This window comes from Mustelus asterias, chromosome 25 (assembly GCF_964213995.1).
Source record: "Mustelus asterias chromosome 25, sMusAst1.hap1.1, whole genome shotgun sequence".
Taxonomy (NCBI): Eukaryota; Metazoa; Chordata; class Chondrichthyes; order Carcharhiniformes; family Triakidae; genus Mustelus; species Mustelus asterias.
The window spans coordinates 39,193,220-39,218,211 of record NC_135825.1 but is presented as its reverse complement, the minus strand read 5'-3'; the positions used below and the strand labels follow the sequence as shown (position 1 = coordinate 39,218,211).

At 44.4% G+C, this 24,992-nt stretch overlaps 1 protein-coding gene and 1 pseudogene across 8 annotated transcripts in view; both read left to right on the top strand.

Moving 5' to 3' along the window:
- The window catches only part of LOC144511899 (protein phosphatase 1 regulatory subunit 12B-like), a 317,939-nt gene that overhangs the window by 204,653 nt on the left and 88,294 nt on the right, over nt 1-24,992 (top strand). For 5 of the 8 annotated variants that reach the window (XM_078242333.1, XM_078242332.1, XM_078242335.1 and 2 more), the window contains 3 exons: nt 2,792-2,975; nt 4,777-4,898; nt 6,721-6,762. In XM_078242333.1, the coding sequence (XP_078098459.1) occupies nt 2,792-2,975; nt 4,777-4,898; nt 6,721-6,762 (348 nt within the window). Of the gene's footprint in view, nt 1-2,791; nt 2,976-4,776; nt 4,899-6,720; nt 6,763-21,247; nt 21,611-22,080; nt 23,451-24,992 lie in introns of those variants that run through there. The other 3 variants (XM_078242334.1, XM_078242340.1, XM_078242337.1) reach the window with 2 other exon arrangements.
- On the top strand, nt 24,552-24,752 carry LOC144479314 (U2 spliceosomal RNA; annotated as a pseudogene).

Sequence of the window (24,992 nt, the reverse complement as noted above, 5' to 3'; positions counted from 1 at the left end):
GTTTTTTTATTGTTATTACTGGTGCAGCCGGGTCTATATCTGGCAGTGATCCTTACCTGATTTAATTGTTACTCCAGCAACATAAAAGTTTAAAGTTTTAAAGTTTATTTATTAGTCACAAGTAGGCTTACGTTCACAAAACAGTAAAGTTACTGTGAAAATCTCTAGTTGCCACACTCCGGTGCCTGTTTGGGTACACTGAGGGAGAATTTAGCATGGCCAGTTCACCTAACTTGCATATCTTTGGACTGTGGGAGGAAACTGGAGCACCTGGAGGAAACCCATGCAGAGAATGTGCAAACTCCAGACGGTCAGTGATTTAAGCTGGGTATTGAACCCGGGTCCCTGGCGCTGTGAGGCAGCAGTGCTAACTACTGTACCACCTTGCGGCCTAATTGCTAGAATCTTGGTTTTAATTTGAACTAATGCTGCTCTGTTATTTTAGAGATTTCCCCTGGGGTTTTGCAGAGTAGGACTTGATGGGGTTGATTGACAGTAATATCAGGTGACTGAGTGGCGTTAGATTTACACAGAAATCAAGCTTCGTTACTTTATGGGAGCTGTGGAAAGAAGTAGTAGCTCTGAGTTTCTGAAGTCTGGAGATTTCTCAGAAGTTCTGATGTTTGAAGATGTATCCTTCTCTGGGATCTGTTGTCTTGATCTCTTTTCAGAGGTGTTAAAAGGCTGGAAATTTAGTATATGTAACTGGTTTTGGTGCTGACTGGTTCTGAAGAAAGGATTTATGTCTATGGAGTATAACAGTTGGAACTATAGAGATAGCTAGCTGTTAAGTATACTTTGTCATGTTCAAGTATTTTAATTGCTAAAAATTATGCTCATGTTTTTTGTTATATTATAACAAAATATATTAAATATATTATAACTGTTCTTAAATACAATTTGTTTTGATAAAAGCTTCCTAATGGGCCAATTAAATCATACCTGGAGAAAACACCTTATGCTCACCCTAATACCAAAATCATAGAAGAAATCATAGAAATCATAGAAACCCTACAGTGCAGAAGGAGGCCATTCGGCCCATCGAGTCTGCACCGACCACAATCCCACCCAGGCCCTACCCCCACATATTTTGCCCACTAATCCCTCTAACCTATGCATCTCAGGACTCTAAGGGGCAATTTTTAACCTGGCCAATCAACCTAACCTGTACATCTTTGGACTGTGGGAGGAAACCGGAGCACTGCGTCCGGTTCTGGTCGCCACACTACCAGAGGGACGTGGAGGCTTTGGAGAGAGTACAGAGGAGGTTTGCCAGGATGTTGCCTGGTATGGAGGGGCTTGGTTATGAGGAGAGATTGGAGAAACTGGGGTTGTTCTCCTTGGAAAGACGGAGGATGAGGGGAGACTTAATAGAGGTGTATAAAATTATGAACGGCATAGATAGGGTGAACGGTGGGAATCTTTTCCCCGGGTCGGTGGTGACGTTCACGAGGGGTCATAGGTTCAAGGTGAAGGGGGGGGAGGTTTAACACAGATATCAGAAGGACATATTTCACACAGAGGGTCGTGGGGGCCTGGAATGTGTTGCCGGGCAAGGTGGTGGAGGCGGACACACTGGGAACGTTTAAGACTTATCTAGACAGCTATATGAACGGAGTGGGAATGGAGGGATACAAAAGAGTGGTCTAGTTTGGACCAGGGAGCGGCGCGGGCTAATTGTTCCTTGTTTCTCGTGGAAGTGGAAATGACTAGGGTTGGGAAGCATTTTCCGATCAGGGCCATTGTGATCTCCTGGACTCGTTTCGATCGCCTCAGGGGGTCGGAGAGGAATTTCCCAGATTTTTTTTTCCCCATATTGGCCCTGGGGTTTTTCACTCTGGGTTTTCGCCTCTCCCTGGAGATCACATGGTCTGGAATGGGGGGGTGGGGGTGAGTTAATAGGTTGTAATGAACAAAGCATCGTAGCTGTGGGGGACAGCTCGGTGGATAGGATATTGGTATGTAGATAGGCTGGAAAATTGGGCGGGGATCCTGGATTCAGGATTCAATCCTGGACCGGGGAGCGGCGCGGGCTTGGAGGGCCGAAGGGCCTGTTCCTGTGCTGTATTGTTCTTTGTTCTTTGTTCACCCGGAGGAAACCCACGCAGACACGAGGAGAATGTGCAAACTCCACACAGACAGTGACCCGAGCCGGGAACCGAACCCGGGACCCTGGAGCTGTGAAGCAGCAGTGCTAACCACTGTGCTAAAGCAAAAGTTGGGGTCTTGGCAAACTTTATAATATACGTTGGATCTGACCCCTAACAAGATGCTAACAACTTGCTTCGTAAATGTCATCTTTGTTTTTTTTTGTCATTCACCTTAAATCAATGTCCTCTGGTCTTGACCTGTCTGGCAATGGGAACAGTTCCTCCGTATCTACTTGGAGACCCCCTGTGACTCTGAAGTTTCAGTACTGGTGACCGTAAAACCCATCTCCTTCACTAAAGTCCCTTTGGAAAGAAAATCTGCCATCTTTCCCGAGTCTGGCCTGTAAATGACTTCAGATCCATAGCATTGTGGGTGACTGTTAAGTGCCATTTCAATACCCTCCTTGTCAAATTTTAATTTCGCTGATATTCAAATGTGTTTTGAGTGTAGTTCAAAAAGAAATTCCAAAGCTGAAGCTATTTTGACGCAATTTGCGCCAAAATCACTAATTACAAAGTGGGTGCTCTATCCCAGTTTGTGACCCACAATAAACATATATTTATATAATTATGTAATGTGATTTCTTTCTTTCCTAACAAGTGTTCAGAATTTTAAAGCATTTTGTTTTCCTTGTAATCAGTCTGGATATCGCCAATCACGGCATACATCACAGCCAGATAGTCCAGTTGCACCTCTCACATCGCCTTCTACATCAGACGGCTTCCTGTATTCAGACACCCAACAAAACCGCCTGAATGGAGTTCTAGATCAAGCACCTTATATCTCGCACTCAAGGACTTTACCCAAGGAAATGGAGAGCAATGGTAACCTTTAAATCTGTTCAATAATCAGTTATGTTTCTTGATCTCACAACAGTTTGCATTTATGCAATGCCTTTAATGTGATCAAATGTTTCACATGCTTTACAGGAATGTCATGGAGCAAAATTTGGCACAACATCACATGAAGTAGTAGCTTAGATGACTAAAAGCTTGGTCAGAAATGTAGTTTGTAAGGAACATCTTAAAGGAAGAAAGAGAAGCGCTTAGGGCCTGAGCAATTGAAGACACAGCTGCCATTGGTGGAGTAATTGAAATTGGAAATGCTCACAAGTGTTTGGGCGGCACGGTAGCACAGTGGTTAGCACTGCTGTTTCACAGCTCCAGGGTCCCGGGTTCGGTTCCCGGCTCGGGTCACTGTCTGTGTGGAGTTTGCACATTCTCCTCGTGTCTGCGTGGGTTTCCTCCGGGTGCTCCCGTTTCCTCCCACAGTCCAAAGATGTGTGGGTTAGGTTGATTGGCCAGGTTAAAAAAATTGCCCCTTAGAGTCCTGAGATGCGTAGGTTAGAGGGATTAGTGGGTAAATATGTGGGGGTAGGGCCTGGGTGGGATTGTGGTCGGTGCAGACTCGATGGGCCGAATGGCCTCCTTCTGCACTGTAGGGTTTCTATGATTTCAATGCATCATGAAACTTTTACGGTTTCTATATTAAACTATCAAAAGAGTGCTCAATGAGCATGCACTGAAAATATTCTAGTGAAAGTTTGCTGCAGTTTGAAATTGGCATTTTTCAAATCCATCCTGTGTTGAAAAGGACAAAAAAGGATCTGTTCTGGGCTCAGCTATTTTTGAACATTTGCCATTTAGAAAGTTTAATGTTTTCTCTTGATTCTATCTAAACGCGACAAGTTGTTTGACTCTCAGCAGTGTTACTTCACAATGTAAACACTGATAACACTTGCGTATTAAAAGTTTGAGTGGTCTCAGCCATCCAAAGAGTGTGACTATGGGTGACCCCTGTAACAATAATGTTACATGATAGAATCTGGTAAAGGAAAATCATAGCACCTCATTTAGATCCATAAATATTTTGAAAATAGTTATTATCAAGTGTAGAGAAACCTAAATAAAGCAAAATAGATAATTTCAAAAAACTGGAAAAATAAAAAGGACTAGATGAAAGAAACTGCCCAGTGGATGACTTCAGCAATGTTTAGCCTGCTTAAGGATAGTCTTTTAAACTCCACAAGTTAAACCAGAATATTCAAGGAAATTTATAGAGAGAAGAGAAGCCTCAATAAAATCTCTCAAAAGAATAAAGCACAGCAATGAATGTGAGAGCAAAAGCTCCACCAAGAGGAAATAAAAGGCAATAAGGCAACTTTTTCAATGCTCCAAAACATCAGTTGAAGACATAAAGTTAAAGATTGGAAGCCTAAACCAAAGCATTGGAGATAAATCAAAACTCAAATGAAAACCACGAAGTATTTTTTGTCCAGCCAATCCCATACGAAGATAAATTTCCCCTTGTATCATCCAACCTTTCCTCCACCAGAACCCTTGTCCTCTGTTTCCACTTCTGTCCTCCTGCCTTATCTTTCTTTGCATCCTTCCTCCTCCTCCTTCCATTTCCTTTTGCTCCACTTTCCTCTTGCACCACTCCCACCCCTCCCCTCTCTTGCTCATGCATTTTTCTTCCCTTTGCCCAGTTCCAATATTATGATAGTATGAAAGATCATTTGAGTTTGCATAGTTTTCATATTATGGCATTGTCTGTATTATTAGTAATGGTTAATAATAAAAGGAGGTAGCTCTTTGAAAAGTGTTTTGTGATTATTTTACGAAGATGACTCTGAGAAAACAAACGAAGACGACAAGGATGTTAACGACAGACAGCTGTCAATAAGAGAAAGACGACGGCCCAGGGAGAAGAGACGATCTACTGGAGTGTCATACTGGACTCAAGACGTTAGTATTTCTTACTGATGTTGTGTTATACTAAATGAATGGTTGACTTTAAAGAAACAGCAACATCTTGTTGAAATTGAAATGTGAAATTTCAAAATGAGACATGTATTAACATTTTTCTTTGGACACTTCTATTCAAAATGGATTAAGCAATGTAGAAATTGCATGGAGACTTTCTGAAACATCAAAATAACTGCAAAAGTGTGATACTTTTGATGGGTGCTGCTTCTAGCATGACAGTTTATATTTTAATTACTGTTTCAGTTTTGGCACATTCAGAAGGGATGCTAATTTTATTGGCTGTACAACATTTTTTAAAAGAAAAGGAATTCAAGATTGAATTGTTTCATCCCCACCACCCCTTTGATTGCAGAGTGAAGTATAAGTAGTGAACTTTGATACTTGAAATGCAAATATAAAGGAGGGAAAAGTGAAATTAGCTTTATTATGTACAACAATTAAAATGGAATGGGGTGGTGGGCAGGAAAGACAGTTGATGTGCATTTGGGTGCTGTATTGCTCTTCACTTGGGCTTGTATCTACTCTTGATTGATATGATGGGTGATTATTTGTTATTTGTAAAAAGTCCTGGTGGAAATAGGATTTAGAAATCCGAACCCCATTCCCAGTGCAAGCTTACAGTGCAAGATTTCTTGAAGTATCAAATTGTGCTTTCCATTCAAGTAACTCAAATAGGTGGAAAATGGTTAAAAACTTGTACTATTGCATTAAAGAAGGAATGTTCTCCCCTTGAGGCCAAAAGAACACTCAAAATGTCGAGAATAATTGCTGGATGATTATTTTCTTAACAAATTAGAAAATGCAGATGTGAAATTTGAGTAGATACGAAAACTAATTTGGACCTTGAATTGAACTTGATATCTAGAAAATTGCTTCCAATACATAGCAATAAATTTAAAATGGAAATAGACAATTAGCTGTACTAGCCTGTTCCAGTTTAGGATTTTTTAAGAGTGGAGGGCCTAATCAGGTTAACCCACCCTGTTTCCTACATCCACTTCAACCTCTTTTCTTAATCCAACTATCCAATCTAATCTTGAACACTGCAGCTTTTTCCAACCGCTAATGCTGGAAATGAATTCCATCATGCCATAACTCTGTAGGAAGCAATTTCTCATACCCTCCATTCTAAATCTCTTGCAGTTAATCGTGTGTCTATGGCCCCCTCAGTCTTGACATTTTAATTGATAGGAAACAATCTGCTTCTACCTACTGTATCCCATCCTTCCATAATTTTAAACACCTCTAATATGCAGTCATTCTGAAATGTGCTGTGGAATTTGGACAGTTTTATTTCTCTTTCTTGTTCTTGTTTACTGGGAACCAACATTGAATCTATGATGACAGGCACAATAAGAATCAATGATTGTGCTGTGTCTGCCAGCTCGCCATGGGATATCCAGTAGATTAATGCAGTGCACAAGTTGAAAATGTTATTTAAACATTGAGTGAGTAAAATATTTAAAAAGTGATATGTCTAGATACCTTAAATCCATATACCCATCTTGGAGTTTTGAGCCTAAAGTCTTGTCTACATGACAAATTGTAGCAATGTATAAATTAAAATTTCTTTTATATGAAATCGTGACAATGAGCCATGCTTGATTTGAATGTTATGTACAGATGTGAACATGTTTGCAGCATTGTTCAAGAAATTATCCAGGTCTTATTTATCTGGAAAATTCAAACCTGGCAAAAATGTTTTAAATGTATAACAAAATCGAGCTATTTCAAAAGTATTCTTTTGGATTTATGTTGAGTTATAAAGTTTCAGTTTGAGTGTAATTTTGCTCTTCTTTAGGGTGATGAAAATGATGGAAAAGGGGAAGAGAAAGACACCCGGGTAAGCTTTGAGTTTAGAGATAATCCTCTAAGCAGGAATAAACACACTGTGGACAATTTAAAATAAAGCTGAACTTGTGTAAGATTGTTGGCAGTGTCTCCAAAGAACAAAGAAAAGTACAGCACAGGAACAGGCCCTTTGGCCCTCCAAGCCTGTGCCGTTCACGATGCCTTAACTTTTGCCCTTACTCGGTCTGTATCCTTCTATTCCCTGCCAATGCATGTTACCCATCCAGATGCTTCTTAAATTTTGCGAATGTGCCTGCTTCCACAACATCCTCTGGCAGTGCGTTCCAGGCATCCACCGCTCTCTGCATGAAAAACTTCCCCCGCACATCTCCCTTAAACTGTCCCCTCTCACTTTGAACCTGTGCCCCCTTGTAATTGACACTTCCACCCTTGGAAAAAGCCTCTTGACTATCTACCCTGTCTATGCCTTTCACAATTTTGAAGACCTCTGTCAGGCCTCCCCTCAGTCTTTCCAGTGAAAACAATCTTAGTTTATTCAACCTCTCATCATAGCCACTACCCTTGAGACTAGGCAACATCCTGTGAACCTTCTTTGCACTCTCTCCAAAGCTTCCATGTCTTTCTGATAATTTGGTGACCAGAACTGCACGTAATACTCCAAATGCGGCCTAACCAAGGTTTTATATAGCTGCATCATGATTTCCCAACTCTTGTACTCAGTGTCCCGGCTAATGAAGGCAAGCATGCCACATGCCGCCTTAATCACCTTGGCCACCTGTGTTGCCACTTTTAGGGAACTGGAGACCTGCACGTCCAGATCCCTTTGTATTTTAATGTTCCTAAGGGTTCTGCCATTTACAGTATAATTCACACCTAAATTTGATCCTCCAACATGCATCACCTCACACCTGAATAAAATGCCATCTGCCATTTCTGTGCCCAAATCTCCAATCTATCTGTATCCTGTTGTATCCTCTGACAGTCCTTGGCACTATCAGCAACTTCGCCAAGCTTCGTGTCATCGGCAAATTTACTAATCAGACCACTCATGTTTTCCTCCAGATCATTTATATATACTACAAACAGCAGAGGTCTCTGCAGTGATCCCTGCGGAACACCACTAGCGACAGGATCTCCATGTTAAAAAGCATCCTTCCACTGCTACTCTCTGTCTTCTATAACCAAGCCAATTCTCTATCCATCTATTCAGTCCACCCTGAATCCCATGTGATTTTAGTTTTTGTACCAGCCTGCCATGTGGGACCTTGTCAAACGCCTTACTAAAGTCCATATAAACTACATCCATAGCCCTTCCCTCATCAATTTTCTTTGTCACCTCATCAAAAAACTCAATCATGTGGCTGAGACATGACCTTCCCCACACAAAACCATGCTGCCTGGCAGCAACTACTCCATTTTCCTCCAAATGTGCATGTATCTTGTCCCTCAGTATCTTCTCCAAAAGCTTCCCCACCACTGATGTCAGGCTCACTGGCCTATAATTTGTTGGATTATAAGAACATAAAAACTAGGAGCAGGAGTCGGCCATCTGGCCTCTCGAGCCTGCTCCGCCGTTCAATAAGATCATGGTTAATCGTTTCGTGGACACAGCTCCACTTAACCCACCTGCTCACCATAACCCTTAATTCCTTTACTGTTCAAAAATGTATCTATCCTTGCCTTAAAAACATTCAATGAGGTAGCCTCAACTGCTTCACTGGGCAGGGAATTCCACAGATTCACAACCCTTTGTGTGAAGAAGTTCCTTCTCAACTCAGTCCTAAATTTGCTCCCCCTTATTTTGAGGTTATGCCCTCTTGTTCTGGTTTCACCCACCAACAGCCTCTTTGCTTCTATCTTATCTATTCCCTTCATAATCTTAAATGTTTCTATAACATCTCCCCTCATTCTTATACTCCCCTCTGAGTATAGCCCCAAACTACTCAGTCTCTCCACATAAACCAACCTTCTCAACTCTGGAATCAACCTAGTGAATCTCCTTTGCACTCCCTCCAGTGCCAGTATATCCTTACTCAAGTAAAGAGACCAAAACTGTACACAGTACTCCAGGTGTAGCCTCACCAGCACCTAACATAATCAATATAATCTCGCTGTTTTTAAATTGCATCCATCTAGCAAAAAAGGACAAAATTCCATTGAGAGGGTTGGTTTATGAGGAGAGACTGAGTAGACTGGGGCTATACTCATTGGAATTCAGAAGAATGAGGGGAGATTAGAACATTACAGCGCAGTACAGGCCCTTTGGCCCTCGATGTTAGAACAGAGAACGGTACAGCACAGAACAGGCCCTTCGGCCCACGATGTTGTGCCGAGCTTTATCTGAAACCAAGATCAAGCTATCCCACTCCCTATCATCCAGGTGTGCTCCATGTGCCTATCCAATAACCGCTTAAATGTTCCTAAAGTGTCTGACTCCACTATCACTGCAGGCAGTCCATTCCACACCCCAACCACTCTCTGCGTAAAGAACCTACCTCTGATATCCTTCCTATATCTCCCACCATGAACCCTATAGTTATGCCCCCTTGTAATAGCTCCATCCACCCGAGGAAATAGTCTTTGAACGTTCACTCTATCTATCCCCTTCATCATTTTATAAACCTCTATTAAGTCTCCCCTCAGCCTCCTCCGCTCCAGAGAGAACAGCCCTAGCTCCCTCAACCTTTCCTCATAAGACCTACCCTCCAAACCAGGCAGCATCCTGGTAAATCTCCTCTACACTCTTTCCAGCGCTTCCACATCCTTCTTATAGTGAGGTGACCAGAACTGCACACAATATTCCAAATGTGGTCTCACCAAGGTCCTGTACAGTTGCAGCATAACCCCACGGCTCTTAAACTCCAACACCCTGTTAATAAAAGCTAACACACTATAGGCCTTCTTCACAGCTCTATCCACTTGAGTGGCAACCTTTAGAGATCTGTGGATATGGACCCCAAGATCTCTCTGTTCCTCCACAGTCTTCAGAACTCTACCTTTGACCCGGTAATCCACATTTAAATTAGTCCTACCAAAATGAATCACCTCACATTTATCAGGGTTAAACTACATTTGCCGTTTTTCAGCCCAGCTTTGCATCCTATCTGTGTCTCTTTGCAGCCTACAACAGCCCTCCACCTCATCCACCACTCCACCAATCTTGGTGTCATCAGCAAATTTACTGATCCACCCTTCAGCCCCCTCCTCTAAGTCATTAATAAACATCACAAAGAGCAGAGGACCAAGCACTGATCCCTGTGGCACTCCGCTAGCAACCTGCCTCCAGTCCGAAAATTTTCCATCCACCACCACCCTCTGTCTTCGATCAGATAGGCAGTTACCTATCCAATCGGCCAACTTTCCCTCTATCCCACACCTCCTTACTTTCATCATAAGCTGACCATAGGGGACCTTATCAAACGCCTTACTAAAATCCATGTATATGACATCAATTGCCCTACCTTCATCAACACACTTAGTTACCTCCTCAAAAAATTCAATCAAATTTGTGAGGCACGACTTGCCCTTCACAAATCCGTGCTGACTATCCCGGATGTTGCGCCGACCTGTGAAACCAATCTAAAGCCCATCTAACCTACACTATTCCAATATCACCCATATGTTTATCCAATGACCATTTAAATGCCCTTAATGTTGGGAGTCCACTACTGCTGCAGGCAGGGCATTCCACGCCCTTACTACTCTTTGAGTAAAGAACCTACCTCTGACATCAGTCCTATATCTATCACCCCTCAATTTAAAGCTATGTCCCCTTGTGCTAGCCATCACCATCCGAGGAAAAAGAGCTCTCACTGTCCACCCTATCTAATCCTCTGATCATCTTATATGCCGTAAGAGTTTTAAAAACACCAGGTTAAAGTCCAACAGGTTTATTTGGTAGAAAATACCATAAGCTTTCGGAGCGCTGCTTCTTCGTCAGATGGAGTGGAAATTACACCGAGATCTCTCTGCTCATCCACACTACCAAGTATCTTACCATTCGCCCAGTACTCTGTATTCCTGTTACTCCTTCCAAAGTGAATCACCTCACACTTTTCCGCATTAAACTCCATTTGCCACCTCTCAGCCCAGCTCTGCAACTTATCTATGTCCCTCTGTAACCTGCAACATCCTTCCGCACTGTCCACAACTCCACCGACTTTAGTGTCATCCGCAAATTTACTAACCCATCCTTCTACGCCCTCATCCAGGTCATTTATAAAAATGACAAACAGCAGAGGCCCCAAAACTAATCCTTGCGGTACACCACTAGTAACTGAACTCCAGGATGAACATTTCCCATCAACCACCACCCTTTATCTTCTTACAGCTAGCCAATTTCTGATCCAAACCGCTAAATCACCCTCAATCCCATGCCTCCATATTTTCTGCAATAGCCTACCGTGGGGAACCTTATCAAACGCTTTACTGAAATCCATATACACCACATCAACTGCTTTACCCTTATCCACCTCTTTGGTCACCTTCTCAAAGAACTCAATAAGTTTTGTGAGGTACGACCTACCCTTCACAAAACCGTGTTGACTATCCCTAATCAAATTATTCCTTTCTAGATTATTATAAATCCTATCTCTTTCCAAAACTTTGCCCACAACAGAAGTAAGGCTCACTGGTCAACTTACCAGGGTTGTCTCTACTCCCCTTCTTGAACAAGGGGACAACATTTGCTATCCTCCAGTCTTCTGGCACTATTCCTGTAGACAATGACGACATAAAGATCAAAGCCAAAGGCTCTACAATCTCCTCCCTACCTTCCCAGAGAATCCTAGGATAAATCCCATCTGGCCCAGGGGACTTATCTATTTTCACACTTTCCAGAATTGCTAACACCTCCTCCTTATGAACCTCAATCCCGTCTAGTCTAATAGCCTGTATCTCAGTATTCTCCTCGACAACATTGTCTTTTTCCTGTGTTAATATTGATGAAAAATATTCATTTAGCGCCTCTCCTATCTCTTCGGACTCCACGCACAACTTCCCACTACTGTCCTTGACTGGCCCTAGTCTTATCCGAGTCATTCTTTCATTCCTGACATATCTATAGAAAGCTTTAGGGTTTTCCTTGATCCTACCTGCCAAAGTCTTCTCATGTCCCCTCCTGGCTCTTCTTAGCCCTCTCTTTCGGTCCTTCCTGGCTAACTTGTAACTCTCAAGGGCGGCACGGTAGCACAGTGGTTAGCACTGCTGCTTCACAGCTCCAGGGACCTGGGTTCGATTCCCGGCTCGGGTCACTGTCTGTGTGGAGTTTGCACATTCTCCTCTTGTCTGCGTGGGTTTCCTCCGGGTGCTCCGGTTTCCTCCCACAGTCCAAAGATCTGCGGGTTAGGTTGATTGGCCGTGCTAAAATTGCCCTTAGTGTCCTGAGATGCGTAGGTTAGAGGGATTAGTGGGTAAATATATGGGGGTCGGGCCTGGGTGGGATTGTGGTCGGTGCAGACTCGATGGGCCGAATGGCCTCTTTCTGTGCTGTAGGGTTTCTATGATTCAATGATTCAAGCGCCCTAACTGAGCCTTCACGTCTCATCTTTACATAAGTCTCCTTCTTCCTCTTCACAAGACTTTCAACTTGTTTAGTAAACCACGGTTCCCTCGCTCGACCACTTCCTCCCTGCCTGACAGGTACATACTTATCAAGGACACGCAGTAGCTGTTCCTTGAACAAGCTCCACATTTCAATTGTGTCCATCCCCTGCAGTTTCCTTCCACATCCTATGCATCCTAAATCTCACCTAATCGCATCATGATTTCCTTTCCCCCAGCTATAACTCTTGCCCTGCGGTACATACCTAACACTTTCCATCGCTAAAGTAAACGTAACCAAATTGTGGTCACGATCACCAAAGTGCTCACCTACCTCCAAATCTAACACCTGGCCTGGTTCATTACTCAGTACCAAATCCAATGTGGCCTCGCCTCTTGTTGGCCTATCTACATACTGTGTCAGGAAACCCTCCTGCACACATTGGACAAAAACTGACCCATCTAAAGTACTCGAACTATAGCGTTTCCAGTCAATATTTGTAAAATTAAAGTCCCCCATAGCAGCTCCGCTGTTACTTTCGCTCCTATCCAGAATCATCTTTGCAATCCTTTCCTCTCCATCTCTGGAACTTTTCGGAGGCCTATAGAAAACTCCCAACAGGGTGACCTCTCCTTTCCTGTTTCTACTACCCATACTACCTCAGTAGACGAGTCCTCATCAAACGTCCTTTCTGCCACCGTAACACTGTCCTTGACTAACAATGCCACACCTCCCCCTCTTTTACCACCTTCCCTGATCTTACTGAAACATCTAAACCCCGGAACCTGCAACAACCATTCCTGTCCCTGCTCTATCCATGTTTCCAAAATGGCCACAACATCGAAGTCCCAGGTACCAACCCATGCGGCAAGTTCACCCACCTTATTCCGGATGCTCCTGGTGTTGAAGTAGACACACTTCAAACCACCTTCCTGCCTGCCGGTACACTCCTGATCTTAGAAACATAGAAAAAATACAGCACAAAACAGGCCCTTCGGCCCCACAAGTTGTGCCGAACATATGCCTACCTTTTAGGCCTACCTGTAACCCTCCATCCTATTAAGCTCCATGTACTCATCCAGGAGTCTCTTAAAAGACCCTATTGAGTTTGCCTCCACCACCACTGACGGCAGCCGATTCCACTCGCCCACAACCCTCTGTGAGAAAAACTTCCCCCTAACATTTCCCCTGTATCTACCCCCAGCACCTTAAACCTGTGTTCTCTCGTAGCAACCATTTCCACCCTGGGAAAAAGCCTCTGAGAGTCCACCCGATCTATGCCTCTCAATATCTTATACACCTCTATTAGGTCTCCTCTCATCCTACGTCTCTCCAAGGAGAAAAGACAGAGCTCCCTCAGCCTATCCTCATAAGGCATGGCACTCAATCCAGGCAACATCCTTGTAAATCTCCTCTACACCCTTTCAATCTTTTCCACATCCTTCCTGTAATGAGGCGACCAGAACTGAGCACAGTACTCCAAGTGGGGTCTGACGAGGGTCTTATATAGAAACCCTACAGTGCAGAAGGAGGCCATTCGGCCCATCGAGTCTGCACTGACCACAATCCCACCCAGGCCCTACCCCCACATATTTACCTGCTAATCCCTCTAACCTACGCAATTTAGGATTCTAAGGGGCAATTTTTAACCTGGCCAATCAACCTAACCCGCACATCTTTGGACTGTGGGAGGAAACCGGAGCACCCGGAGGAAACCCACACAGACACGAGGAGAATGTGCAAACTCCACACAGACAGTGACCCGAGCCGGGAATCGAACCTGGGACCCTGGAGCTGTGAAGCAGCAGTGCTAACCACTGCACTACCGTGCATAATGATGTATAGCTGCATCATTATGCCCGGACTCCGAAACTCAATCCCTCGATTGATAAAGGCCAGCACACCATACGCCTTCTTAACCACCTCCTCCACCTGCGGGGCCGATTTTAGAGTGCTATGGACCCGGACCCCAAGGTCCCTCTGATCCTCTACAGTACTAAGAGTCTTTCCCTTTATATTGTACTCCTTCATCCCATTTGACCTGCCAAAATGGACCACTACGCATTTATCTGGGTTGAAGTCCATCTGCCACTTCTCCGCACAGTCTTGCATCCTATCTATGTTCCTCTGTAACTTCTGAATATCTTATCTTATCTTATAGAAACATACAAGATTATAAAGGGAAAAGATAAGATAGAAGCAGGAAAGTTGTTTCCCTGACGGGTGAAACTAGAACTAGGAGGCATAGCCTCAAAATAAGGGGAAGCAGATTTAGAACTGAGTTGAGGAGGAACTTCTTCTCACAAAGGGTTGTGAATCTGTGGAATTCCCTGCCCAGTGAAGCAGTTGAGGCTACCTCATTGATTGTTTTTAAGGCAAGGATAGATAAATTTCTGAACAGCAAAGGAATTAAGGGTCATGGTGAGCAGGCGGGTAAGTGGAGCTGAGTCCAGAAAAAGATCAGCCATGATCTTATTGAATGGCGGAGCTGGCTCGAGGGGCCAGGTGGCCTACTCCTGCTCCTAGGTCTTATGTTCTTATGTTCTATCCATGCTAATACATTACCCGTAACACTGTGCACCTTTATTTTATGCAGCAGTCTTTGGTGCGGCATCTTGTCAAATGCCTTCTGGAAATCCAGATACACCACATCCACAGGTTCCCTATTGTCCACTGTGCATGTAATGTTCTGAAAGAATTCCACCAAATTAGTCAAACATGACCCGCCTTTCATGAACCCATGTTGCGTCTTACCAATGGGACAATTTATATCTAGATGTCTCATTATTTCTTCCTTGGTGATCGATTCAAGTATTTTCCCAACTACAGAAGTTAAGCTAACCGGCCTGTAGTTACCCGCCTTTTGTCTACCTCCTTTTTTAAACAATGGCGTCACATTTGCTGTTTTCCAATCTGCGGGAACCACCCCAGAGTCCAGCAAATTTTGGTAAATTACCACTAGTGCATTTGCTATTTCCCCCGCCATCTCTTTTAGTGCCCTGGGATGCATTCCATCAGGACCAGGAGACTTGGCTACCCTTAGCCCCGTTAGCTTGCCCAACAGTACCGCTTTCGTGATAATAGTTTCTAGGTCCTCATCTGCCATAGCCTTCCTGTCATCAATTTTTGGCATGTTATTTGTGTCTTCCACTGTGAAGACTGACACAAAATACCTGTTCAATGCCTCAAAAATTTTCTCATTTCCAGTTATTACATCCCCCTTCTCATCCTCTAAAGGACCAATGTTTACTTTAGCCACTCTTTTTCATTTTATATATTTGTAGAAACTTTTGCTATCTGTTTTTATATTCTGAGCTAGTTTACTCTCATAATCCATCTTTCTTTTCTTTAAATCTTTTTTCGTGGCTTTCTGTTGACCTTTAAAGATTTCCCAATCCTCTAGTTTCCCACTAATCATAGAACATAGAACAGTACAGCACAGAACAGGCCCTTCGGCCCACGATGTTGTGCCGAGCTTTGTCTGAAACCCAGATCAAGCTCTTTCCTCCCCATCATCCCGAAGTACTCCATGTGCCTATCCAATAGCTTCTTAAATGTTCCTAAAGTTTCTGACTCCACTATCCCTGCAGGCAGTCCATTCCAGTAAAAAACCTACCTCGGACATCCTTCCTAAATCTCCCACCATGAACCCTATAGTTATGCCCCCTAGTTACCGCTCCATTCACCCGAGGAAATAGTCTTTGAACGTTCACTCTATCTATCCCCCTCATCATCTTATAAACCTCTATCAAGTCTCCTCTCAACCTCCTCCGCTCCAAAGAGAAAAACCCAAGTTCCCTCAACCTTTCCTCATAAGACTCTTTGCCACCTTGAATGCATTTTCTTTCAATTTGATACCCTCCTTTATTTGCTTAGATATCCGTGGCTGATTATCTTTTTTTCTACAGTCCTTCCGTATCACTGGTATATACTTTTGCTGAGCACTGAAAGATCGTTTTGAAAGTCCTCCACTGTTCCTCAATTGTCCCACCATAAAGTTTTTGCTCTCAGTCTACCTTAGCCAACTCCTCCCTCATCCCATTGTAGTCTCCTTTGGACACTGGTATTGGATTTTACCTTCTCACACTCAATCTGTATTTTAAATTCAACCATATTGTGATCGCTTCTTCCGAGAGGATCCCTAACTGTAAGATCATTAATTATTCCTGTCTCATTACACAGGACCAGATCGATGATAGCTTGCTCCCTCATAGGTTCCATTACATACTGTTCAAGGAAGCTATCGCGGATACATTCTATGAACTCCTCTTCAAGGCTGCCTTGACCAACCTGGTTTGACCAGTTGACATGTAGATTAAAATCCCCCATGATAATTGCTGTACGATTTTTAGGTGCATCAATTATTTCTTTGTTTATTTCTCACCCCACCATGATATTATTTGGTGGCCTATAGACTAAAAGTCACTACAAGTGACTTTTTCTCCTGACTATTTCTAATTTCCACCCAAATAGATTCAACCTTTTTTCCATAGAACCTATATCATCTCTCACTACCGCCCTGATGTCATCCTTAAATATCAGAGCTACACCACCTCCCTTACCTTCCTGTCGGTTCCTCCGAACAGTCTGATACCCCTGGATATTTAACTCCCAGTCGTGACCATCCTGCAACCATGTCTCTGTAATGGCCACCAAATCATACTCGTTCGCAATTTGTGCCGTCAACTCATTTACTTGTTTCGAACGCTACGAGCAATCAGATAAAGTGCCCTTATGCTAGTTTTTGTACCTTCTTTTTGAATTTTAACACTTCCATTAATAACATCTCCTGAGTTCCCCTTCATAGAAACATAGAAAACTACAGCACAAAACAGGCCCTTCGGCGCCACAAGTTGTGCCGAACATATCCCTACCTTCTAAACCTACCTATAACCCCCCATCCTATTAAGTCCCATGTACACATCCAGGGGTCTCTTAAAAGACCCAATTGAGTTTGCCTCCACCACCACTGACGGCAGCCGATTCCACTCGCCCACCACCCTCTGTGTGAAAAACTTCCCCCTAACATTTCCCCTGTACCTACACCCCAGCACCTTAAACCTGTGTCCTCTCGTAGCAACCATTTCCACCCTGGGAAAAAGCCTCTGAGAGTCCACCCGATCTTATATACCTCTATTAGGTCTCCTCTCATCCTACATCTCTCCAAGGAGAAAAGACTGAGCTCCCTCAGCCTATCCTCATAAGGCATGCCACTCAATCCAGGCAACATCCTTGTAAATCTCCTCTGCACCCTTTCAATCTTTTCCACATCCTTCCTGTAATGAGGCGACCAGAACTGAGCACAGTACTCCAAGTGGGGTCTGACGAGGGTCTTATATAGCTGCATCATTATCCCCGGACTCCTAAACTCAATCCCTCGATTGATGAAGGCCAGCACACCATACGCCTTCTTAACCACCACCTCCACCTGCGGGGCCGATTTTAGAGTCCTATGGACCTGGACCCCAAGGTCCCTCGACAGTACTCAGAGTCTTTCCCTTTATATTGTGCTCCTTCATCCCATTTGACCTGCCAAAATGGACCACTACGCATTTGTCTGGGTTGAAGTCCGTCTGCCACTTCTCCGCCCCTGCCACTTCTTCCTTTTAACATTTTTCCTGATTTTTGATGTAGTTGGAACCTTCTCCCCACATTTTGTCCTTGTTCCCTCCTTCTTGGACTCCTTACATCGGTTCCCATTCCCCTGGCATATTAGTTTAAACCCTCCCCAACCGCTCTGGCAAACATTCCCCCTCGGACATCAGTCCCAGTTCTGCCCAGGTGTAACCCATCCAATTTGTACAGGTCCCACCTCCCCCAGAACTGGTCCCAATGGTCCAGGAATCTGAAACCCTCCTCCTGACACCATCTCTTCAGCCACATCTTTATCTGATATATCTTGTCATTTCTACTCTGACTGGCACGTGGCACCGGTAGTAATCCTGAGATCACTACCTTTGAGGTCCGATTTCTTAACTTTCTTCCTAGCTCCCTGTATTCTGCTTTTAGGACCTCATCCTTTTTTTTACCTATGTCGTTTATACCAATGTGTACCACGACCACTGGCTGTTCGCCCTCCCCCTTGCAGCCGCTCCGAGAAATCCTTGACCCTAGCACCAGGGAGGCAACATACCATCCTGGAGTCTCGTTTGCGGCCACATAAACGCCTGTCTATTCCCCTTATAATTGAATCCCCTATAACTATTGCACTGGCACACTTTTTACCCCTCCCCTCTGCAGCAGAACTAACCGTGGTGCAACAAGTTTGGCTGCTACTACTTTCCCTAGAGAGGAAATATATATCTGTATATCTGTTTTGCAGGGGAATGGCCACAGGAGATTCCTGCACTACCTGCCTATCTCTCTTGCTCTGACTGGTGGTCACCCATTCCCTTCTGCCTGTGGAGTCTGAGCCTGTGGTTTGACCACCTCGAGATGTGCTATCCATGATATTCTCTGACTCACAGATGCTCCACAATGTCTCCAGCCGCCGCTTCAAACTTGAGTTTCCAGGAGCTGTAGCTGGGGACACATCCCGCACACATGCTGACCCAGGGGACTGGAACTGTCCCCAGCCTGCCACATGGAGCAAGAGGAGCAAACCACAGCTTGGAGCTCTCCTGTCATGTCTTACCCCTTTAAATTAAACTTTTGAAAGATGTTTTGTTTCAGATTATATCCAATTTTCTGGGGCCCTTCTTTCCTGCTCCTTGTTACTACTGAATATAACCTTTTCAAACTATAAACCACAGAAATTACACAGAAACACTATTGTAGTGTACAACGACTACAATGCCAAGAGCAAAAAGAAAAAAATAACACTTACTGACCAATCAGCACTCTTCCTTGTAGCCTCTGCTGCCTGTTTCACCTAACTCCCTGTTTTATCCAACTTCAAAAGCACTCCTCTCAGTCAGAGCAGCACTCACCGTGCGGTCAGAGCAGCACTCTGAGGCCTCTGTTTTTATAGGCACAACTTACAAAGCCCTGGAACTGGTTTTAACTAGTTGTACAAACAACCAGCCAAGTGCAGTTGAGAGTTGACTCAGCTGATTCCTGTTGCAGGAAAGCACTAAAAGTGCAGCTTTTAACTTCCCAAAGAAGAACTAATTTAGCTCACCCTGAAAGCAAGTTTAATGACTACTTACCTCCTTATGACTTACTACTCCCTATTTTCGCCCAACTCCAAAAGCACTCCTCTCAGTCAGGCGGCACTCACCGTGCAGTCCCTGCTTCCTTTCTTAAACAAGGAAACAACATTAGCGTTTCTTCAGTCCTCTGGAACCTCGCCTGTGGTCAAAGAGGATGTGAAGATGCTTGTTAAGGCCCCAACTATTTCTTCCTTTGCCTCCCGCAGTAACCTGGGATAGATCCCATCCAGCCCTGGGGACTTGTCTATGCAAGTTAGGATATTGAACACTTCCTCCTTTGACATATTGACGTTCTCTAGAGCGTTCACACACCTATCCCTGACCTCAACATGTCCTTCTCCTTGGTGAATACCGATTCAAAGTACTCATCAAGGATTTCACCCACTTCCTGTGGTTCCACATGTAACTTCTCTCCATTGTCCCTGAGTGGGCCTACTCTTTCTCTTGCTACCCTCTTGCTCCTAATATATGCACAAAAAGCCTTGGGATTCTCCTTGATCCTGTTTGCTAAGTTCATGGCCCCTTTTAGCCCTGCTGATTCCACATTTAAGTTCCTTCTTACTTTCAAGGGCTTCGTCAGGTTTTTAGATGCTTAGACCTCGAGTTATTGTACGCTTCCTTTTTCCTTTTGACGAAGATTACAATTTCCCTTATCATCCATGGTTCCCGAAACCTGCCATTTCTATCCTTCATTTTTGCAGGGACATGCCTGTCCTGCACTTCAATCAACTGGCCTTTAAAAGCCTCCCACATGCCAGATATGGATTTGCCCTCAAATAGTCGCTCCCAATCCACATTCCCCAGTTCCTGTCGAATTTGGATGTAATTGGCCCTCGCCCAATTAAACACCCTCACCCGAGGGTCACACCTGTCCTGTTCCCAGTGGAAAGCTTTTTCCCAGGTCGGAGGTGACGTTCACGACGGGTCACGGGCTCAAGGTGAGAGGGGCGAGGTATAACTCAGATATCAGAGGGACGTTTTTTACACAGAGAGTGGTGGGGGCCTGGAATGCGCTGCCCAGTAGGGTGGTGGAGGCAGGCACGCTGACATTGTTTAAGACTTACCTGGATAGTCACATGAGCAGTCTGGGAATGGAGGGATACAAACGAATGGTCTAGTTGGACCAATGAGCGGCACAGGCTTGGAGGGCCGAAGGGCCTGTTTCCTGTGCTGTACTGTTCTTTGTTCTTTGTTCTATTCATCTAAGGACTACCCGAAATCTTATGGAATTATGGTTACTAAGCCCAAAATGCTCCCCCACTGAAACATCGATCTCCTGGCCTGGCTCATTCCCCAATACCAAGTCTAGTATGGCCCTCTCCCTGCTTGGATTGTCAACGTACAGTATGTGCTGAAAACTTTAAGTGAGCAATATGACAAGCCTATTTCCTGAAAAAATGCTTGCTCTTCAATTATTTTTTGATGACTGTAGCAGTGGAACGTGGTTCCACGCCCAGGTTGTATCTATAAATGGAGCACCTACTGAGCTGAGAGAATGTAGTGTCAGTTTTGCTTATTCAGGTAAATATATTTCTGGGTAGTCCATCATTGGCCTGTGTTCATTGTCATGTTGCTGAAAAGATGAAACGTGACAGATCTAAGAAACGTGCTTCAGTTTCAGAAGTAGTATTCAGCTCTATATATTCCCCTTTTGGTACTACTTAACACAAGTTGTTTTGCATTATCAGTGTTTCAGGTTAATGATAGTGAAAGTAAAATGAAAGCACATTGATCAAAAATGTAGGATGGAATTTTCCTGTGCTTTGCACCAGTGCGGCACGATTGCGATCTTCTCCCACTTACTACAATTGTTGCTCCCTCAGGTGAAACATGCCGCACCTGACTAACCAGGCATCTGATTCACTTAACCCAGGGCTCAGCTGAGCACTGCAATCAAGGGGGAGTTGCATTTAAGTGGTTCCTCAGCACTCACTCCCAGGCAACCCAGGAGGATGGCTGTGAGAAGAGCAGCTCCACAATTTTCAGAGGGGGACTTTACCAGGCTTTTGGACACAGTGGAGGAGAGGCGGGCCACCATCTACCCGCATGTTGGCAGGAGAAGTTCGAGTAATATGGCCAACCCCACCTGGGCGGTGTTTGCACCTATTGTCGGTGTCAGCAGCATGACCAGGAAAAGGGGGGTCCAATGCTGCAAAAAGATGAATGACCTCCTACGAGATGCAAGGGTGAGTGATCACTTGCCTCCTGGTCTGGCACTCCCGGAATGTCAACCTAAATCTAATCGCTGCCACCTGGCAACCTCTCCAGACCTGACCTCCCAGCATCTTCCTCTAAACCCCACTGAAACTCTTCCTCACAACCCCTTTCTGCCGAGGCATGGTGCCTACACATGCCAGTCCTCCAGCTCACTAAGTCCTCCTTGTGTCCCCGCAGGAGAAGATCTCCCATAATAGAAAGGAGATGGAGAAGACGGGCAGGGTGGTGTCTGAGCGTAGAATCCTCAACCCCTACAAAGAAAGGGCAATGCAACTTGCAAGAGGAGGGACAGGAGCGAGCTGTGCCTAACAGCGAGGCTGGCCTGTGCCAACGAAGTGAGGATCCACTGCACCTTCATTCAGATGACCTGTCTCAAATAAGTTAATTACCCAGACTCTTGTTTATTCCTTTTACTGAAATCATGTCCCCTGTTTTGCAGGATCACCATCTGATGAAGCCGGGCAATCCAGAGACACAACCTCCCTTACAACCCTTGACAGCACCTCAGAGGAGATCTCAGAGGAAGACACTGAAAAGGCATCACAGCTCTCACCTGTACCATCCATCATCACAGAGACAAACATCTGGGAGGGCGATTGTTGCAGACAGGCTCTGGGTCACTATTGGTGAGCACCACGCAGCTTCTGATGCACATTAGGCGGAGACAGCAATGTCCCAGGGATCAGGCAGTCAGCAGTCTGCTGGATCCCTAGACATAGTTGTGCCCTAGCCACATGCTGTGCCTCTGGACAAGTTCCAGCTGGAGTTGCAAATGCAGAGCCACAAAATCTAGGAAGATTGTCAGCAATATTCTTGTAAATGTAAGGCTCATTGGAGGAGTCCCAAAGCCTTCAGCCACAGGAGATGTTGCTGGCATTGCAGGCACCCAGATCAAAACTGCAAGGGTGATGATTGCAGTGAAAAGTCTGGGGCAGGACATCCAAGCCACACATGGAGTCAATGGCATGGATCAGTCTCTGAGGACCATGGCTAAGAACCTTGAGAGCATGGCCCAGACACAGTGCCATTGCTGAAGGACTCGAGCTTGATCATAGAAACCCTACAGTGCAGAAAGAGGCCATTCAGCCTATCAAGCCTGCACCGGCAACAATCCCAGCCAGGCCATATCCCTGTAACCCCATATACTTCTTGTCCCCCTGACACTAAGGGTCAATTTAGCATGGCCAATCAACCTAACCCCACATCTTTGGAGTGTGTGAGGAAACCGGACCCATGCAAACTGTACATAGACAGTGACCCGAGGCTAGAATTGAACCCGGGGCCCTAGCATTGGTGAGGCAGCAGTGCTAACCACTGTGTGCCACCATGCCACCCAGAGCTCCATCGCTAGGGCTTCGACATCATGGAGCAGACAATGCCGGGCCTCCAGGACTGGCAGCGCTGTGTAATAGTTGCCAGGGCCCCCACAACTCCACCGCACTCTTAAAGTTAAACTCTATCCAGGACAAAGCCCATTTGATTGTCACCTTTTACCCCTCCACCAGCGGTGCTCTGTGTTTAGTGTGTGTAGCGTCTGCAAGATATACTATAGCCACTCGCCAAGGCTGCTTCAACACCTCACAACAGTTCTGCTTAGAAGGGCAAGGGCAGCAGGGACATGAGAACACCAGTACCACTTCCAAGTCACACTCAATCCTTACTCAGAAATATATGACTTCCTTCCCTAACTTATAGCATTATAGATACACCTTCATGATCTGGATTGTAGAGGTTCAAGAAGTATTCTCACTGTTGACCTTTCAACCATGCCCATATTTACTGAATGAATTAAAAGTAAATTAAAGCCTACATGTTGAATAATGGAGTTAGCAGTGTTTTTCTTTGCTATTTTACCATGGTATTCAGCAGCGGAGTAACTCATTTAATGCACATCGGACATTCCGGACTCCTTATGAATTGGAAAATCATGTTCTCTCATGTAATTCAAGCTAAAGCGACACCTGCAAATTTATTATTAGAATTTCATTTGCACAAGAGGCCAAATAAATACAGCAGAGCAGTGATGGACTTGCACACAACTCCTTGACCTAAATTTTAGTTGCAAGTCAGTTTCAGAATCTTTTAACTGAGTCTTCTGATTTGTTTACATAAATGTATGCCTTTGTGTTCACAAGATAGTAGATGGTCCACTTTATCAGTATGTATTGAAAGAAAATAACTAACCCTCTAGATTCAGGTCCTAGTCAGGTCATGGTCAATAAAGTGCACTTAAAACAAATTTCTAAATACAGCTTCTGTTGCATAATCTCAACCTTCTGAGATCACGAACTGCACTGAAGGAGCAGATAGGTAGCTGTGGAATTGGGGGAGCAGGAATGCTGAGTACAGGCTCATTAGCCCATGGGAGAGAACCGCACACAAGGAAAAGGCCTGTTAAAACCAGGTTTTCAAATGGTTGACTTCGCATGAAATAGGACCGTACCTGAGTGTTTTCTTCCCTGATGCTTGATTTTAAGAAGATGGAACACTTTGTTTCAGTGCTGCCACAGAGTGGTCAAAACTGGACTTGCAAGGAACTTGAGCAAAGATTTTAATGAGCATTTACAGTCAGATATTTGTGGCTTAAAAATGTGACCAAGCTAAGTTAGCAAATGAGAATACCGTGTTACAGTGTTACGTGTAGGAATTGTAGGCAATTACCACTAAGAGGGAGTTGGGCATAATTAACATGGCAACAGAAGACAGGATGTGGAGATGCCGGCGTTGGACTGGGGTAAACACAGTAAGAAGTTTAACAACACCAGGTTAAAGTCCAACAGGTTTATTTGGTAGCAAAAGCGAAAGTTTGTGTGGCTTTTGCTACCAAATAAACCTGTTGGACTTTAACCTGGTGTTGTTAAACTTCTAACAGAAGACAGGGCATGCCATTTTCTGAAGTAATAAAAATGAATCGCTTCTCGGCCTTTTGGCTAAGATCAAGTGTAGTATCAACATGCTGTACTTGGTTGAAGTCATTAGGTCACATTTTAGCTTCATTTGAAGCAATTTTTAAAAAGCGGCATCTCGGCCTTTTGGCTAAGATGCCGATGAGACCAAGCCTTGGAAGAGGTGCAATGCCTACTCCAATCAGCTTGGATCATGTCGATCAAGCCCAAGACAGGAGATGAGAGCCCTGTCTTGTCAGCTTGGATCAGGAATGTCTCACTTGTTGAGACTCTGAATTGGACTTGATTTGATTGAATTGGATAAATTTTTTAAAAATTGCTTCCACTTCTCCTTTCGGCTAAGATCAAGTGTAGTATCGACATGCTGTACTTGGTTGAAGTCATAAGGTTACATTGTGGCTTCATTTGAAGCAATTTTTTAAAACGGCATCTCGGCCTTTTGGCT